This window comes from Dermochelys coriacea, chromosome 5 (genome assembly GCF_009764565.3).
Source record: "Dermochelys coriacea isolate rDerCor1 chromosome 5, rDerCor1.pri.v4, whole genome shotgun sequence".
Classification (NCBI taxonomy): domain Eukaryota; kingdom Metazoa; phylum Chordata; order Testudines; family Dermochelyidae; genus Dermochelys; species Dermochelys coriacea.
In genome coordinates, this window is record NC_050072.1 from 52,214,120 (window position 1) to 52,233,027 (window position 18,908).

At 39.1% G+C, this 18,908-nt stretch overlaps 1 protein-coding gene across 4 annotated transcripts in view; it reads left to right on the forward strand.

The window, feature by feature from the left end:
* Nucleotides 1-18,908, forward strand: part of MSH3 (mutS homolog 3) — a 181,965-nt gene that overhangs the window by 79,502 nt on the left and 83,555 nt on the right. For all 4 annotated transcript variants that reach the window (XM_038403844.2, XM_043515155.1, XM_038403846.2 and 1 more), the window contains 3 exons: nucleotides 1,067-1,199; nucleotides 9,399-9,586; nucleotides 18,379-18,547. In XM_038403844.2, the coding sequence (XP_038259772.1) occupies nucleotides 1,067-1,199; nucleotides 9,399-9,586; nucleotides 18,379-18,547 (490 nt within the window). The remainder of the gene's footprint in view (nucleotides 1-1,066; nucleotides 1,200-9,398; nucleotides 9,587-18,378; nucleotides 18,548-18,908) is intronic.

Here is an 18,908-nt window from a genome sequence, read left to right on the forward strand (position 1 = left end):
AGAAACATTATTTTAAAGAGAATGATGATGATGATCTCAATAGTCAGTATTCCTTAAATTTATTTTTCCTGAGAATTTCCTTAGTGGTTAAAGTGCGTGCACTGTTTTCATGCCCTTAAAACCCAAGAGTATGAACCAAGTTTGTATGTAACTTCTGCATCCGATGAAGTGAGCTGTAGCTCACGAAAGCTTATGCTCTAATAAATTTGTTAGTCTCTAAGGTGCCACAAGTACTCCTTTTCTTTCTGTCAGTCCTGTATTTCTTCACTACTACTCCAGAGTCACAACTTCTAAAGGTTGTGTCGGGGGAACCTAGAACTTCCATGGAAAGCCTCAAATATGGTTCTTGAGTGGTGGGGGAGGATAACAAGCTTGTATTCAGTTTGAGCAGTACCATATTTGAGGCTTCATTAAAGTAATAAGATACATTGATAAAGTATATATGGTTTGCAGGTGCTGTAAACTCCAGATTGTAGGTCTCGCTAAAGTTATAAATTCTACCACCATAGCCTATGGGGCTTGCCGTAGTTGTAAGTGAGCCTGCACAATTCAAGTTAGAAAACAAAGAGCCCAGTGGGAATCACTGTACTTGCTGCTCCTTGTTTCTGCACTACTCAGTGTAGCCAGAACAGTGAAGGCCCTAGAAGTGTGTAGGCAACCTTGACAACCTTACCCCATGGAGCTCTGGGGAAATTATTCCCAGAATAACAGGTTTCAGAGTAGCAGCCGTGTTAATCTGTATTCGCAAAAAAGAAAAGGAGTACTTGTGGCACCTTAGAGACTAACAAATTTATTTGAGCATAAGCTCATGAAAGCTTATGCTCAAATACATTTGTTAGTCTCTAAGGTGCCACAAGTACGCCTTTTCTTTATTCCCAGAATGTGTTTGAGATTTTTGATCATTTTAATCATGCTCAAATATAAATAATGTGTTAAACGTTTTATTTAACATTATATATGCTAGTATGGGCTTAGCCATAGTCCAAAATGATGGAGAACCATGTTCCCTCTGTTAAAGAAGTTGGAATTTTCATGAGAGATCTCATGATTGTTGTTGTTTTTACAGTGAAATAAATGCCCGACTTGATGCTGTGTCTGAAATTCTCCTGTCAGAATCCAGTGTGTTTGGTCATATTCAAAATCATTTGTGCAAGATGCCAGACATAGAGAGAGGACTTTGTAGTATTTATCACAAAAAGGTAAATAATTATCAAATCCATTATCACCAACTCTTGTTTTCTAAATATTTGTCAGTATGCTTAAATGTGTTTTCGTAAGTTTTACAGGAAATCTTTAAACCTCTCCACTTCAAATTACTTTTTCTTAACTTTAAAGTTGTTTCACACAATAACAGGATAGAAGACAAAATAACAAACCTTCTTTCCTTTCAGTAGAGTCTAGTTTTACATCCGTTGGATCAATAATATATTGTTTTAAGCAGAAATGCCATAGCAGTATTAGATAACAATTACAAATTTTGGTCATGTCACTGATGCAAAATATATAGATTTCTTTGGTCGAATGATATCTATTGGGTACATTAGCAGGTGAGGAATCATATAGATTGGTATGCATTCAGTTGTTCCCTAAAGCAACACGTTTAAATGGTGTATGTTTATGTAAAATCACATCAATACGTGAAAACCGCTTTGCTGTAGTTAACTGTTAATTTTTCAGTTGAAAGTTAATACGTTTATAAATTCTGTAATTTAGATCTTGCTTGAACATTTTAATAAAAATTACTTGTAGCGAGACACTGCTGATTCTTAATTGAAGCACATTAATGTGCTAATAGCATGTGTGCTGTACTTCATGTTCTTTTATTTCCCCATTATATTTAGAGAGGATGGCAATTTGTTTTGGATTAAAAAAAAATGTGGGCAGAGGTATAACCAAGTTATAATTTCAGTAGATGGTGTGGTGAAAAAGATTAGTCTATTTTTTCAAAATTTGAAAGTCAGTACTTGAATAACTATTTAGTGCCCCAATCCTGCAATGTGTTGTGCCCATGCAGAGATAAGTGGACTTCAGTGGGTGACTGCAGAGGACTACCCATATGCAGTGCTCTGCATGGTTGGGTCTAAATCACAAGAGTGCAAGGCAGTCCTCTTATTTCTAAATTAGTAGAATATATTGCGGGAAAAAATACTAATTCACTAGAAAAAGCTGGTTCAAATCCAGCTGTTCCTGGATCACATTAACTCCGTCTGTGATAAATATGCAGAAGTTTCAGTGGCAACTGCATTTGTCCAAAGCAAAAACGTCATAAATTTTAGACCAACAATATTAAATGCAGATTTAAGTAATGGTCCCTTTGTAGCCTGGTTAACATGAGCAGTCAGAGGGGAAAAAATTGGACGCAATGTCCTTACAATGAAATACTTCACTTTTTCTAAACCAAAAATAGTATACCATCACTGAGACTCAAAGGTAGCAATTAGAATTCGAGAGCGGTGAAAATGTACAGTCACATAAAGAGCATTTTTAGGTCCCATTTTCTCATTTGAGAAGCTTTTCACTTAGATGATGACCTCTAGTTGACAAAAAGAAAAGGAGTACTTGTGGCACCTTAGAGACTAACAAATTTATTTGAGCATAAGCTTTCGTGAGTTACAGCTCACTTCATCGGATGAATGCATCCGATGAAGTGAGCTGTAGCTCACGAAAGCTTATGCTCAAATAAATTTGTTAGTCTCTAAGGTGCCACAAGTACTCCTTTTCTTTTTGCGAATACACACTAACACAGCTGCTACTCTGAAACCTATAGTTGACAGTAGCAGTGAGCAATGGATCTCTGGTCTATTCAGGGTTTGTTGAAAACAGTTTGGCTGCTACTGTACTGGTTTTTAACAGTATTCAAGAAAGAGCACTAGGCATCACACATCAATATGGTGTCTTGCATACTTTCTGCACAACAGCAGCCAAACCATTTTCAGCATTGGTGGAGAGATTGCCATTGTTCACAGCCATTGTCAGCTATGAGTAAGGCTCCGTGTCAAGATTCCTTGACTTTCCATGACCTCTGTGACTTCTGCAGCAGCCAGTATGCTGGGGCAGTTTGGGTGTGGGAGGGGGCTGGGGTGCGAGGCGGTGCTTACCTGGTGAGGGGCAGGCATCCCCAGAAGTGGCTGGCATGTACCTGAGGGTTCTGTGTGCTGCCCCTGCCTGGAGGCACCGCCCTGCAGCTTCCATTGGCTGCAGTTCACAGCCAATGGGAACTGTGGAGCCAGAGCTCATGGTAGGGGCAGTGAGCGGAGCCCCGCTGGTCTTCCCTCCCTGTAGCAGCTGCAGGGACATACTGGCCACTTCCATGGAGCTGGGTAGGGAGCCTTGCCACCCCCTCCAACCTCCCTCATCCCCCTAGCACCAGCGTGTGTCCTGGGCCGCCGCCTCTCCCCCCGAGCACCTGCGGCCCCCTGGCCCAAGTTTTAGTTAGGTTTATATAGTACAAGTCATGGATAGGTCATGGGCCATGACTTTGTTTACTGCCCATGACTTTTCCAAAAAAAATACCCGTATCTAAAAGGTAGCCTTAGCTATGTGTTGTTGTTCTAGGGTTTAATGGATTTCTAGTTAATAGTAAAGGTAGTTCAAAGTTAGTTTAAAATTACCATTGTGTAATCTTGGGAGGATCTTTAACAGACGCTGACCTCCACCAAACCTACTTCATATAAATTTATTTTTCTTACTGTTTTTCAAAGCTTCTAATTTATAAAGATGAATGCTATCTTTCATTGGGAAAAAAAACTGTTGAAGATTGAATCCCACTTACATGGAGCCCAATTTTTTTCAGTGTTACATTTATATTTCTGTTCCAATTTAAACTCTATTTAACTGTCAGTTTTCAGCATTGTTGCTAAAATCAAACCAGATTATTATTCAGTAACAACCTGAGTAGGTAAATAAGGGGTATTTTCATTATCTCTCAGAAACTATTTACCGATTCCGTTAATAAGCTTGCTAGCAATAAAATAGTCTCTAAAAGCTTAGTTCTCCAAAGATACCAATCCCAGTGGATTCACGCTCTTGGACAGTATGTGACCAGACAGGAATCTAGGTTCATAGATTCCAAGGCCAGAAGGGACCACTGTGGCCATTTAGTCTGACCTCCCATATAACACAGGCTTTAAAACTCTGCAAAATAATTCCTAGAGCATACCTTTTAGGAAAAACATCCAATCTTGATTTAAAAATTGTCAGTGCTAGAGAATCTACCATGACCCTTGGTAAATTGTTCCAATGGTTAATTAACCTCACTATCAACAATTTATGCCTTATTTTCAGTCTGAATTTGTCTAGCTTCAACTTCCAGCCACTGGATCATGTTATACCCTTCTCTGCTAGATTGAAGAGCCCATTATTAAATATTTGTTCCTCCCATGTAGATACTTATAGACGGTAATCAAGTACCCTTTCTATTTAAGTTAAATAGATTGAGGTCTTTGAGCCTTTTACTATAAGGCATGTTTTTCTAATCCTTTTATAATTCTCATGGATCTTCTCTGAACCCTCTTCCGTTTATCAACATCCTTCTTGAATTGGCTGCACTAGAACTGGACAACAGTATTCCAGCAATGGTGGCGCCAGTGCCAAAAAGAGGCACAATAACCTCTTTATTCTTAATCAAGAGCCCCTCCTATTTATACATCCCAGAATTGCATTAGCTCTTTTGGCCACAGAGCCATGCTAGAAGCTCATGATCTGCTGATTATTCACCACAACCCCCAAATCTTTTTTCAGTGTCACTGCTTCCTGGGATAGTCTCCCATCGGGGGGGGGGGGGTAGATTTAAATCACCAAGTGGAAAGTCTCAATTTAATAATTGATTTTGATCAACTTTCCCATTTTATTTCATTTATTTTCTAAAGAAAGGTGCATTCTCATTGCTTGACATAACCGTGAAAACATGTTGATTTACAACTAAATAGTCTTTACGCTAGATTTGGTACATATTTTTGCTACCTAGGCGGGTACACTATAACTATATACATTTATTTAAGCAATTGTGTAGCTTATTATTTTCATATTCTTATTGTACATTTTTAGTATGTTAGAAAATGGTGAATGATATATTGCTTTATTTACTAGATAATTAACTTTTTGCTCACGTTTTGTGTAAAGCTGCATTAGGATGGTAACTGGAAATTAATTAAACACACAAAACAGCATATAACATTTATTTTTATTAAACAAAACAACCTTAAATATTTTGGATACCTAAACATGTTTCACATTGAGAACAAAATTCTAAGACGTTTAGGCCTTAATATATTTTGAATTAAATTCAGATTTCATTTTAAACGGGTTTATTTTTTAAAATAAAGTATTTTATAATTTAAATTAAAAAAATCAGGATTAATTTTTTAAATCTGATTTCTTTATTTAAAAAAAATCTTTTTTTTTTTTTTTTTTGGTCCACCTTGTCTCCCATCCTATAAGTATGGCCTGCATTCTTTGTTCCTAGATGTAGACATTTACAATTAGCTGTATTAAAACCTGTATTGTGTGTGATCCGCATACTAAGTGATCCAGATCACTCGCAATCAGTGACCTAGCCTCTTCATTCTTTACCACTCCCCAAATTTTTGTGTCATGTACCCACTTTATCATTGATGATTTTGTTTTCTTCCAGGCCACTGATAAAAATGTTAAATGGCATAGGGCTAAGAAGTTACTCTTGTGATTAATATTAGCTCGGTTGTCTATGCCTTCCATGTTTTGTTCTACTGTTGTTACTCCCTTTGTAGCATTCATCAAGAATCTGGACATCAGTTTTTGCTCCATCTATGAATGTATTAATTAGTCATTAGGCATCCTTCAGTATCTTATCCATTGTCTGCATTTTAGTTTGTAGAGATGACGACTTCAGTTTTTGTTCTCCACCCCATGTTTTACCTTGAATTTTGATTCCATGCATAAGTTTGGTATTTATTTAGCCTGTATATCAGAGATTTTCTGTGAATGTTGACTTCAAGGGTCATTTCATTATTTGCTTTATTTTGTTTTCACTGTGTTTACATGATGGGGTAAGACAATATCATATTATCAGAAAGATGTTGATAAGCTGTAGTGAGTGAAAAGTTTGAGTAGCAGCCGTGTTAGTCTATATTCGCAAAAAGAAAAGGAGTACTTGTGGCACCTTAGAGTAACAAATTTATTTGAGCATAAGCTTTCGTGAGCTACAGCTCACTTCATCGGATGCATTTCTCGTTACAGTGTGTATGGTAACACCCATTGTTTCATGTTTCCTATGTATATACATCTCCCCACTGTATTTTCCACTGAATGCATCTGATGAAGTGAGCTGTAGCTCATGAAAGCTTATGCTCAAATAAATGTTAGTCTCTAAGGTGCCACAAGTACTCCTTTTTATATTAGTGAGTGAAAAGATCAACAGGTATCTTCAGGAGGCAGGGTGGATTGCTTTGGCAAAAGATTATTAACTTGATTAAATGCTGACTAGAGGAGTACATAAGGCTACACCTATTTGAAGATTGTTAACAGCAAGGAGGCAAAGAGCTATTTAGTATGAATGCAAAGAGACATGACTAGAAGTACTGGGATTTATTTAAGAAAAGAAATATTTAGGTTGAATTTCACCCAAAACTTCCACTCAGTGAGATTTAGTAGGCTGTCAATTAGGCTTCTAAGAAAATTGGCAAAAACACCATTTCTTAGGTTTTTTAGTGTTGCAAGACTGAACAAAAACTGGACAAAATATTAGACTACATAAAAACATTAGGAAATGTACCATAGAGAACAATCGGGCAGCTGCATGGAGATGTATTAATAGGTGTTTTCCATCTCTAATTTGTACCATACCATAGAGTCACAAGGGGTATGTCTGCACTGGAATAAAAGACCTGTGGTTGGCCCAGGTCAGCTGACTTGGGCTCACGAGGTTTGGGTTGTGGAACTAAAAATTGCTGGGTAGACATTTGGGCTTGGGCTGGAACCCAAGCTCTAGGACCCTCCCTACTTGCAGGGTTCCACAGCTCAGGAACCAGCCCGAGCCCAAAAGTCTACAAATCTATTTCACAGCCCCTCAGCCTGAACCTGCTGACCAGGCCAGCTGCGGATGTTTAATTTCTGTGTAGATGTACCCAAGGAGAGCATCTAACAGACCTCTGCCTCTCTTTGGGGTATCCTGTACAGAAAACCTGTATTTTCTGATTCACACAATGGAACAAATTTCAAGTGGAAAGATACTTTTTTGTTTGCTTTTGTCTTTCTGGGCTATGTGAATATATAGGAAGGTTAACAAAAAGAAAATGAAATGAGGGAATATGGAAAGTTATTCGTTTGGTTTTAAATAAAACCCAAAGAAGATGACTTGTGTAAATTGTATACAGTATATCACATAGCAAGGGGTATTAAAACTATACATTCAGAAAATGTATCAAATAAAAAAGATCATTTAAAAATATACCTAATAGACCAAATATTAAAGCAAACATAAATAGCTCATAATTTATTAATTAATCTTATATTGTCTAAGACACTATCACGCTTATGTGAGTTGTAAAGATTCCTGTTTTTTATGATAAATGAGCATAATGAATTTTTCAGTCTCAGCATTCTGACTCATTTATTGATACCAAATTGTTGACAATTAAGTTGAAACTTTTTAATGAAACACAGGTAAAAATATGCATGTAATCAATTTACAGAGTTTTATGACTTGGATATATACTCAGCGAAGTATTAATTTAGGATAATGTAATACTCACCTTGGAAAAAGGAAATAAAAGTATAAAAGTTTTCATTTCTTATTAACTGAAAACAATATATAGATAAACTGAGTTGTAGAATTTAAGGTAATGATTAGTCTCTCGAGATATGTAAAAACTTCCTTTTAAAGATAATTTTAGATCCAGGTGGTGGTATAGCTGTAATCTCATTCTGATTTCAGTAACACACAAAAGAAAGTGAGTAAGAGAGTTCTCAGTGATAAGTCTTTATTTCCAGTAGGAATGCTCCTTGGAAGCCATCTGAAAAAATCGATTACTGTCTCTGTGTTTAGCTTGGAGGGAGCAATTTGTTAAAAGCACTAGGAATTATTTTATTCAGTTTTTAAGGGAGGTCTGTTGCTTTCCATTTTTGAAAAGCTGATATGGACCAACTAGAATATAATCTTCTCTTCATACAGAGAGCTATAAGTTATCCAGTGAGAATGAGTTTTCATAAACCAATATGAAAATAAAGCATCTCTTTTGTGGTTTTATATATATAGTTAGTTCTCTATAAAATCAGAGTCCATAAATGTTTACATGCAAATATCTTGGGATATTCCAATTCTGCTTGTGAAATTTTATCTGTTCGAGAAATTGATGGATGGTTTCTGAGCATTATCTTCTGGTATCTCCAATATTTATATTTGTAGCTCTACAGCTCTTTGCAAAGCTTCCCTTCTCAATGGTGTAATTGCCTTTGCTGACTTTGCCTACTCCATGTTTCTTCATATACTACACACTCTTTTACATACTTCTTAACAAAATCTAATAGGAAGTTTTCTGATCATTATGGAGCATATCTTCACGCTCTTTAATGCTTTCATAAATGATTTTAGGACTGATTAAATACATTCAGGTTTTCTGTTGTCCAACAGATTTAGTAGTGTAGGGAAACTGAATCCACTATATGAAGTCATTTGATCTGTGATCTACATTGAATCATCTAACATTGGTCATACTAATAACTCTCTGCTAAGGTGAGAAAGGGAGAGAATTATATTTTAAGCTAATATTGCTGCACTGAGAAGAGGCAGGGGGACTCCCCTGATCACCGCTAGCACTCCCCAGACCCAGAACTGTGCAGGGAAAGCCATTATTTTCTCGGGGCATAAGGACTCATGCGGTGACGTCCCTTCTACCCCCAATCCATGTGCTGTTGGGGAAAAACTGCAGAGAGGAGCCAGCTTGAGACTTAATCTGGTAAGAGTTGCTCCAGGAGCAATTTAAGCAGGGATTGTTTGATATTGCTGATGGCATCAGACTGCTTTCTGCAGTTTTCACTCTGGATGGTCTCTTTACTATTCTTTTTGGTTGTTTGCTGCAAACCCCTTTTGCTTCCTCATCACTGCTCATATGTTATATCCCTTTTCCTCACCCTCTGTCCTGTCTAATTAGATGATATGATCTTTGGGGAAGGGACTCTCTTATTCCATGTTTATACAGTGCTTAGCACAATGGGGCCCTCTTTTAAATCAGTTCCTTGGCGCTTCTATAATAAGTAACAAGTAATAAATCCATCAGATTTACCATTTGAACATAAGGTCATCAAGTAGTATTTCAATATGTAAAAATTAACTATGAACGTTGTCTAAACAGGATGTTAGGTGGGTATCCTGGAACGTACAATGTTGTAACAATTTAAACTAAAATTTTTTCCACTTTCAGTGTTCAACTCAAGAGTTCTTCTTGATAGTCAGTACTCTGTCTCGCCTGGAGACAGAACTCCAAGCACTGGTTCCAGCTATATGTTCCCAAGTGAAAGCTCCTTTGCTGCAGATGGCCCTCTTGGAAATTCCTGAGCTCCTCTGTCCAGTGAAACATTATTTACAGATACTTAATGAAGAAGCGGCCAAGTAAGTAAAGAAAACAGTTCTTTCATGTGTTGTAGTCTGTCTTACTGAACTTACTTGATATATGAATTGTATGTTAGTTAATATACCTTATTTATGTAATATATAAATACAAAATGTACATTATAGATGCATAGGTAGAATCACTTGTATATAAGGTTGCCTGACACTTTCCATTAGAAGACCTCTTTTTGGTTGCTTATAATTTTGCTAAACTTAAACCATTCAGGCTACCTATGCAGTGTTGTAGCCATGTCGGTCCAAGGATATTGGAGATAAGGAGGGTAAGATAATATCTTTTATTGGACCAGCTTCTGTTGGTAAGAGAAACAAACTTTGGAGCTCACACAGAGTTCTTCAAGTCTGGGAAACATATTAAGAGTGTCACAGCTCAGTACAAGATGGAACTGATTGACATAGATGTAAACTACTTATGCTAAACAGTCTGTTCCATCTTGTATTGAGCTGTGACACTCTTAGTATGTTTCCAAGACCTGAAGAAGAGCTCTGTGTGAGCTCAAAAGTGTCTCTTTCACCAACAGAAGTTGGTCCAATAAAAGATGTTATCTCACCCACCATTCAGGCTGAAATTTTCCATCCTGGGTGAATGTTTCAGGCTCAGAATTTTTGGAAAGTTTCTCCCAGAATTGTTCAGCTGTTTCTGAGAATGAGTTTAGGGGAAAAAATACATTGTTTGCCCAAGTGAAAAAAAATTCTTACAACCGTTTTGATGAAAAGCTTCATATGTTGGAACAGAGACTTTAAATTTGGCAGAGAGGGCGGACGTGGAGTCAGAGTTGTGCCTTTTCCCATCCTTGTGAAAATTTGTCCAAATAAGGTCAGGTTATGAGCCTTTTCTCAGTTCACAAGTGTTTAATAGAGCCTTTTTTGAGTATGGCAGCAGCTAAATTTTCTGAAAATACTGCCTGTGCTAAGCATGCTCCATCCCCTCACAGCTCCTGTGTGCTGACTGTACTGTTCATGCACCAGCCCCACAAAACAACTGCGTATGTTTCAACTTAGGGCTGCAGGGGCTAAGCAGGACTTTCCCTGCAATTGCTTCTCCTGAGTTCCAGCGGGCACTATGATGCCAGGCACAGGAACTCAGAGAAGGGACAGTCCTCCTTTGTTGTCAATGCTCTCCCTTTGCCCTCCTCACCAGTTTTGAGAGCTTGACTTTAAAACTTTAATATTCTTTCAGTGTAGTTTTTTGTGCATAATATGTTTATAGAATGGACATTATGAGCCTGGAATTGTCGTCCAAGCTTTGTGTCCAGCTCTGCCCAAATTTCCTGTGTGTCCAAGGACACATTTCACTGAACCTTTCTGTGAAGGTTCCATATCTGTAAAATGGACATACCACTTACCTCATAGGGGTGTTATGAGACTTAGTGTGTGAAGTGCTTTGAGATCCTCTGATGAAAGGTGCCGTATAATTTATACCATATTTGGGCAGCACAGTAACACAATAAATCCCTTGCCTCAGACAAAATAAGCTGCCCTGAAATTAATTTTATTTATTTTGCACCTTCTGTCTCTCTTGATCTGCTCTTCATGATTTGCCTTTTAATCTGTCTTTAATAGAATTACATTTCATATTCCAAATCTCTGAGTACTTTTAAAATAGATGTTAATTTTAAAGTAATTGACGGAAAAATGTTTTCATCTTTCTCTGTAGCAGGGATTGAAAAATTAACTGAGCCAAAATCTAGGACTGCCAATATTTGCTCTTGGACCAGTGACAGATTTAAGGGCAATTAGAGAATTAAAAGGTTAGAAACACTTGGTGTGTCCTGTTGGATAGCTGGGATTATAGGTTTTCTATTGATGTATAGAATTCATTTATAGGTCTGGCAGGGTGTGAGATAGAACACATTATCATCCTGATACCTGATTTATGGAAAAGCTCTACTATAGCTATTTTTTAGAAGTTTTAAAAATATTACCACTAATTTTTCTATCACTATGTGCATGATAACTAAGACAGCTTGATGTTGTAGATGGAGTAATTCAAAAAATAGTACCAATGAAAATGTTAGCCTAATTTTTTTCTAAATCAAAAGTTTCCTCTAAAAGATTACAAACAGAAAATATCACCACATAATGCAAATGGTTTATTTGAATTTTTTTTGGTTAACCAGGATAACTCACTCGTGGCTTTATGCATTTCGAACATATGCAGGAGTTTTATACTTGTGCCAGTAAAACCTGTATTTTACCACAGTTCCTCATATATTTTGTATATATATAGACACTCTGTGTGTGGTGATGGTGTTGTTTTTTATTATATTTTATATTGTATTCCTAAAAATTCTTTTGAAAAGTACTACTGACTCTAAAACCCTAAAAATGCTGAAATATCTGCAGTTGCCATTTTTGGAAATTTGCCCTTTTTGTTTTCAGTAGGTGGCTGGCATAAGACAATGACAGAGGTTTTTATAATCAGCTGCTGGCTAACAGCTGTCTTTCTCCTACAATTCCCCTGGAAATAGGTCTAATCAGCCGTAAAATAGTTTCTGAAAAATTCAGTATTATAAAATACTGGCTTTACTTTCTCCTGTATAATATCTATATTAGGATCTCGGAATCAGAGCTCATCTCAATGTTATCCTCTTGGCTATTGGCTCTAGTTCAAGTTTTGTTTTTGTGAAAAGGGAAGTTGCGTTGGGTATAATAAAGTAGGGTTTTTTCCTTATTTTTACTATTTGTAACATGCCTGGATTTATTTTCTCTTCAGAGATCAGATTTCACAGCTATGACATAATAATCTTCTTCCTCTTATCCTATTGACCAGAGTCAAGTTGTCATACACGCATCAGCCATCTTTGTTTGTCCACAGTGTCACTAAGGTCCATCTGCTTCCCATCTTCTTTGATGCAATCCATCACTTCTTTGGCTTTCCTTGGGCTCTCTTTCCTACTAACCTCTCCTACCATGCTGTCTTCACCAGGTCCCATTCATTCATCTTCTCTTTGTAGTCAAACCAGCAAAATCATATTTCTTGGATTTTATCAACCACATCAGGGACTTTGACTTCTATCCTAATACTTTAATTTCAAAATCTGTCTCTTCATGTAACTCCTTTTATGGCACAAAGACCTCTCATCTCAAACACTTTGAAATTGAACCTGCTGTCTCCTAATTGCCGATGCTCATGCACCATAAATGCCTCAGGGAACACCATTGTTCTGTATAGTTGGTCTTTCAATCTCAGTGATGTATGCTTGTCATGAACACCACCTCCACGCTCTCCCAGCACTCCATAGTCTAGACTGTATCTCATGTTCAAGCTCACCGTCTTCCATAACCCAGCCACCAAGTTATATGAGCTTGTCAGTCTGATTTAGTCTTGCTACTTAATCTCTATGTCCAATTTCCCTGCGGCACCTCTACTGACCCAAATGACCTGTATCTTAGTTGTGTTCATTTTCATCGAATGCCTGTCTAGCTGGTCATACCACTGATTTGCAATTTCCTCCAGTGTTTTCTTTTTGAGGATGCCTATATTTCTGTGTCATCAGCAGATACAAATGTCTCACCTTTTCCATTTGAGTTATTTCTGTTGACATAGTCCATCAGTGTAATAAACAGGATTGTACTGAGGGCTGACCATGAGGCTGAAGTATGCTCCTTATTCCCAACTCCTTGTTTTTGGTATCAGCTCCTTATTGATGGTTCTTCAAGTGCTTGCTCATGTTGATTCCATTCTAGGTGTGTGCACACCCACCTGCGTGGTTGTCAGAGATTTTTGCCTTAGCGGTATCCTTAGGGCCAGCAGTGGCGCCGCCTTGAATGCTGTGCTCATGTGTCGGTATACCAGGCAACCACTGGCCCTAAGCCCTCTCAGTTCCTTCTTACCGCCCATGATGGTTGGTCGGAGCACCTTTTCTTGCATAGCAAGGGCTAGCAGTTTCATCTTTACTGACTTGAGCCTTAGGTAAATAGTTTCATTTATAGTAGTTAGTGTTAAGTAGTTGCTAAGCCCCCTGCAAGCGTGGCTGGTGTCGATCTACATCCTCAACAGGCACTACCTGGCCTGGGTAGTGAGGGTGCCAAACGACATCAGATCATCCCTGGATTGGTGGTTGAACCCAGGTTGGTGTTGGAGGGAGCCCCTTTCGCGACCCCGTCCCCATCGCTGACCCTGGTCTGCAATGCTTCAGACCTGGCCTAGAGAACCCACCTGAGCGAGCTGAGCACCCATGGCCACTAGTTGCATGACAATCTGGCCCTCCATATCAACGTCTGGGAACTCAGAGTGGTTCGCCTGGCCTGCCAGTCTTTCTTGTTCCATCTGTAGGGCAAGGTGGTGCAGGTCCTGACTGACAATACCACCACAGTGTATTACATGAACAGGCATAGTGGTGCCAGGTCTTCAGCCCGTTGTCAAGGAGCTCTCCTTCTTTGGGATTTTTGTTTGCACTATGCCATTCATCTGATAGCCATGCACCTGCCTGGCACCAGTAATGTCTTGGTGGATCATCTCAGCAGGACCATCTCGTCTCACCACGAGTGGTTGCTCCATCTGTAGGTGGTCAGTATTATCTTCTGGAAGTGGAGAACTCCCCAGGTGGACTTGTTCGCATCCTTTCAGAACGGGAAATGTCATGTGTTCTGTTCACTCTGGGGGATGGACATGGGATCCCTGTCAGATGCTTTTCTGCTCCTGTGATTGGGGCCCCGGAGGTACGCCTTCCCGCCAGTGCCATTGATCCACAGAGTCCTCATGAAGATCAAACAAGACAGGGCAAAGGTTATCCTAATAGCTCCCAAACCTCATTCAGAAGGCTGCTGGACCTTTTGGTAACTGCCCCGCTGCAACTATGTCACTGGCCATACCCACTGTCCCAGAACCACGGCCGTCTTCTGCACCTGAATCTGGTGGTGGTGCACTTGACAGCATGGATACTTCATGGCTGAATACGAAAGAACGGGAATGCTCGTTCAATAGGTCTTGTTTAGCAACAGAAAATCCTCCACCAGAGTAAGTGGAAAAGGTGCACGTGCTTGGCTTCAGAATGATGTATCTGGGCTGAGCAAGTTTTGCTGCAGGTGATCCTGGATTATCTTCTGCACTTCAAGCTCCTGGGCTTGTCCTGGTCATCGATCAGGGTCCAGTTGGCCACTATTTTGGCTTTCCACCCTCCATTCCAAGGCAGGTCCATCTTAACTCATGACATGATGGCCTAGTTTTTGAAAGTCTGGAGTGCTTCTACCCTCACATCTGGGACCCTGTCCCACCTTGGGACTTGAATCTCATGCTGTCGAGGTTCATGGGGGCCTCCCTTCAAGCCTCTGGCTTCCTGCTCCCTTCTCCTTCTCTTCTGAAAGGTTTTGTTCCTGGTGGCAGCAATGTGTATGATCAGGACATTTACTTCAGAACTGCCCTATACAGTATTCTGTAAGGATAAAATCTAGCTGCAGCCGCACCTGCCGTTCCTGCCCAAGATAGTTTCCCAGTTTCATACCAGCCAGGACTTGTATTTACCTGTCTTCTTCTTGAAGCCTTATAATTTGGAAGAGGAGCACAGTTTGCACACCCTGGATGTCAGGAGGGCACTGGCCTTCTGCATCGACAGGACATAGCTGTTTCGCAATTCAAAGCAATTTGTTGTGGTGGCACACAGATGAAAGGTCATCCAGTATCTGCTCAAAGGATTTCTTCTGGGATCATGGCCTGCATCCATTACTGTTAGGAGCTGGCGAAAGTGCCTCCACCGGCAATAGTCAAGGTTCACTCAAACTAGAGTGCAAGCATCATCCTCAGCCTTCCTGGCTCAGGTGCTGATCCAAGAGATGTGTAGAACTGCTACCTGATTGTCTGTCCACATGTTTGCGTCCCATTAGGCACTTACCCAGCAGGTCCGGGACGCTGTTGGTTTCAGCAGAGCAGTGCTACATGCTGTAAGACCATGAACTCCGAGCCCACCTCCATTGACACTGCTTGTGAGTCACCTAGAATGAGATCAACATGAGCAAGCACTCGAAGAAGAAAAAACGTTTACCTACCTTTTTGTAACTGTTGTTCTTTGAAACGTGTTACTCCTGTCCATTCCAATACCCAACTTCGTGCCCCTGTCTCGCAGTTGCCGGTAAAAAGGAACTGAAAGGGTGTAGGGAGGACAGTGCATGGGCACGGCATTCCAGAGTGCACCACTGCAGGCTCTATGGCTACCGCGAAGGCAAAAATCTCCGATGACTGCGCACATGGAGTGGACATGCGCAACACATCTCAAAGAACAACAGTTACAAAAAGGTAGGTAACCGTTTTTCCCCAGTTCCTTATTCAAAAGTCAAAATTATTTAAAAATACATTTCTAAGATTACATTTTTAGAAATGTTATCAATTAATATGCATGAAAGTGATGAAAATTTACCTTATACTTACTTTTTTATTAAATAATCCAATAGAGAACAGGGTTTTGACTGGATGTTCATGACAAAATAAGTTTTTGGTCACCTCAAGTGACATGTCCCCGCAACTCACAGACTGTTCTGAAGGACCTGGGATGTTCCACTCATCAACCCAAAGCTTCGTTCCTATGCAGTATGCTGCCAAATGTCATACCCCCACTGCACTACCATTTTTTGTACATGGTGATTGAGTAAGTAGCTGGGTTTTTACTGACACTACATTACAAAATAAGTCTATAGGTCGCCCCAAGTATCACTCTCTGTGACTGTCAGACTATTCTAAAGGAGCTGGGACATGCCAGTCGCTGACCCTATGGTGACCAGATGTCCCGATTTTATAGGGACAGTCCTGATATTTGGGGCTTTGACTTATGTAGGTGCCTATTCTCTTCCCCCCCCCCCCCCCACATCCCCGTCCTGATTTTTCACACTTGCTGTCTGGTCACCCTCGCTGACCCGAAGCTTTGTTCTTGATTAATATGCTGCCATGTGTCATGCCCCTATCCCATTTTCATATTGGACATAGAGCTTGAATAAGGGGATGTGTTTTGACTGGTTGAACATGACAAAATAAGTCTTGGGTCAACCCCAAGTGACACATCCCAGTGACTATTAGTGACTGCAGGAGCTAGAACATGCTGCTCACCAACCCAAAACTTTGGTCCTGTGCAATATGCTGCCACATATCACTCCTCCACCCCATTTCCACAATTGTGTATGGAGTTTGAATAAGAAGCTGGGTTTTGACTGATTGAGTACATGACAAAATAAGATACGTCCCTGTGACTTTCAGACTGTTGTGAAGGAACTGGAATAAATCACTCCCCAACCCAAAGCTTTGTACCTGTGCAGTATGCTGCCAAATATCACACCCCCACTCCATTTTCATATTGTGCATGAATTTTGAATAAGGAGCTGGGGTTTGACTGGCTGTATGTGACAAAATATATATGGTCACCCCAGTGACATGTCCTTGCAGCCATTATTTCTCTGTGAAGAGAAGATGTGCCACTCCCGCAGATGAACCTTTATTTCTGGTCTGGCTGATATATTACCCCAATTTTTATTTTGTTTTCTTGTTTAATAAACATACGATCTGCAATATGCGTGTAAAAATCAACAAAAAGCAATATTCAGCCAATTTGTTGCAAATCCAGCTGTAATATTTTCTCAAACGATACGATAGTTATAAATGAAAAAGTCCTATAGGACTGTTATGAATTAAGAACAGGAAAAAAGGCTAAATTTATCAAAGTTGGTTTTTGTGTTCTCACTACACAACAAAAATAATAAGATGACACTAATTTGGCACAGGTGGCTCCCAATCATGTTAATTCACTATATGTAAATATACAAGGCTTAGTTTAATGCAGACTGCTCCTCTGAGTCGTTTCTAATGACTTCTAAAACACAGAAAACAGTGAACACCACTACAGAGCTCACAAACTACTTAAATGACTACAATATGTACTATAATTAGTTAAACCAGTGATTCTCAACCGGGGGTACATGTACCCCTGGGCGTACATGAATGCATCTAGATATTTGCCTAGTTTTACAACAGGCTACATAAAAAGCACTAGTGAAGTCTGTACAACTAAAATTTCATGCCAACAATGACTTGTTTATGCTGCTCTATGTACTATACACTTCAAAGGAGTGTGTTGTTTCAAAACATGTCCTGATTACTGTTGTAGGTGATCCATATGGGGGCATTCACTATAGTTATTAAATCTTGAGGCACTCCATATTTTCTCAGCACTGGCGTAAGCATCCTTCTGTCCTCTTATTATATGCCTTTTCTAGGTCTGTAAAAACTCAGAAGCTATCCTACTGGTTTGCTAGAAGTTTTTCTATCACTTACGAGATTGCAAACGTGGCATCTATGCTATGACATAATCAGAAGGTTATATTTTTGTATTTGTTCTAAAATAGAAATATTTCTATTATAGGTGGGGATGGTAGTGACTTATTATTAAAGTGGAAAAATGGTATATGATCATGTAATCAAAGTCAATCTTATAATGCATACGCACAAGGGGGCCAAAATAAAGTTGCACAGGCAATTTCCTTCATTCTGTCATTTCCCAACTTTTGTTGACTTGACTTAAAAACACTAACATGGGGGGCTTTATTCTGTGTGTAATGTATAAGTGTAGTATACTCTTTCAGTGAGACCATATCTGTGGAATGCATGTTTTTCTCCTTGTGAAGTTACATGCTTTGTGCATTTTGAAAGAAGAGAGAGGGACAAATACATAATATGGTATGCTCAAAACTATATGGGTACCTCATAACTTGTGTTTACTGATTGGAAATAAACAGTTATATCGAAACAGTAGAATTATGGAATACATCATTTTTCTGTTTCTTATAAATAGAACTGGAGATAAAACCCAGTTGTTCAAAGATCTTACAGACTTCCCTACTATCAGAAAGCAGAAGGGTGACATTCAGAAGGTGATTTCCCAGATCCAATTTCATCTGCAAGAAATACAACGAATGATAAAGAACCCTCATGCAGAGTATGTTACAGTATCTGGACAAGAGGTAATAAAAATATCACTTAGGTCATTTTGAGTATGTGCATGCCAACAAAATTACTTACGTTTACCTGAAAGATTAATTAAACCACGTCACTAGATAAAAACAATTCTGGCTGTGAGAAGAGGTCTGTTGGGATGTATTGTCTTATTTTCAATATTATTCTTACCTTACTGCTTTTTTATTTAATTCACCGTGGATATTGTGTCTTTGCAGTTTCTTCAAGGTTTTTGGGGGGATGGAATTCTTTTTAGTACAGTTCAATTTGATTCATCAGTAGTTTGCTTCCATCAGTACTTTGCTTCCAAAGACTGTTACCACAGTTGCATGGAGACTTTTGGTAAAACATTTCTGATGTTATATTCTG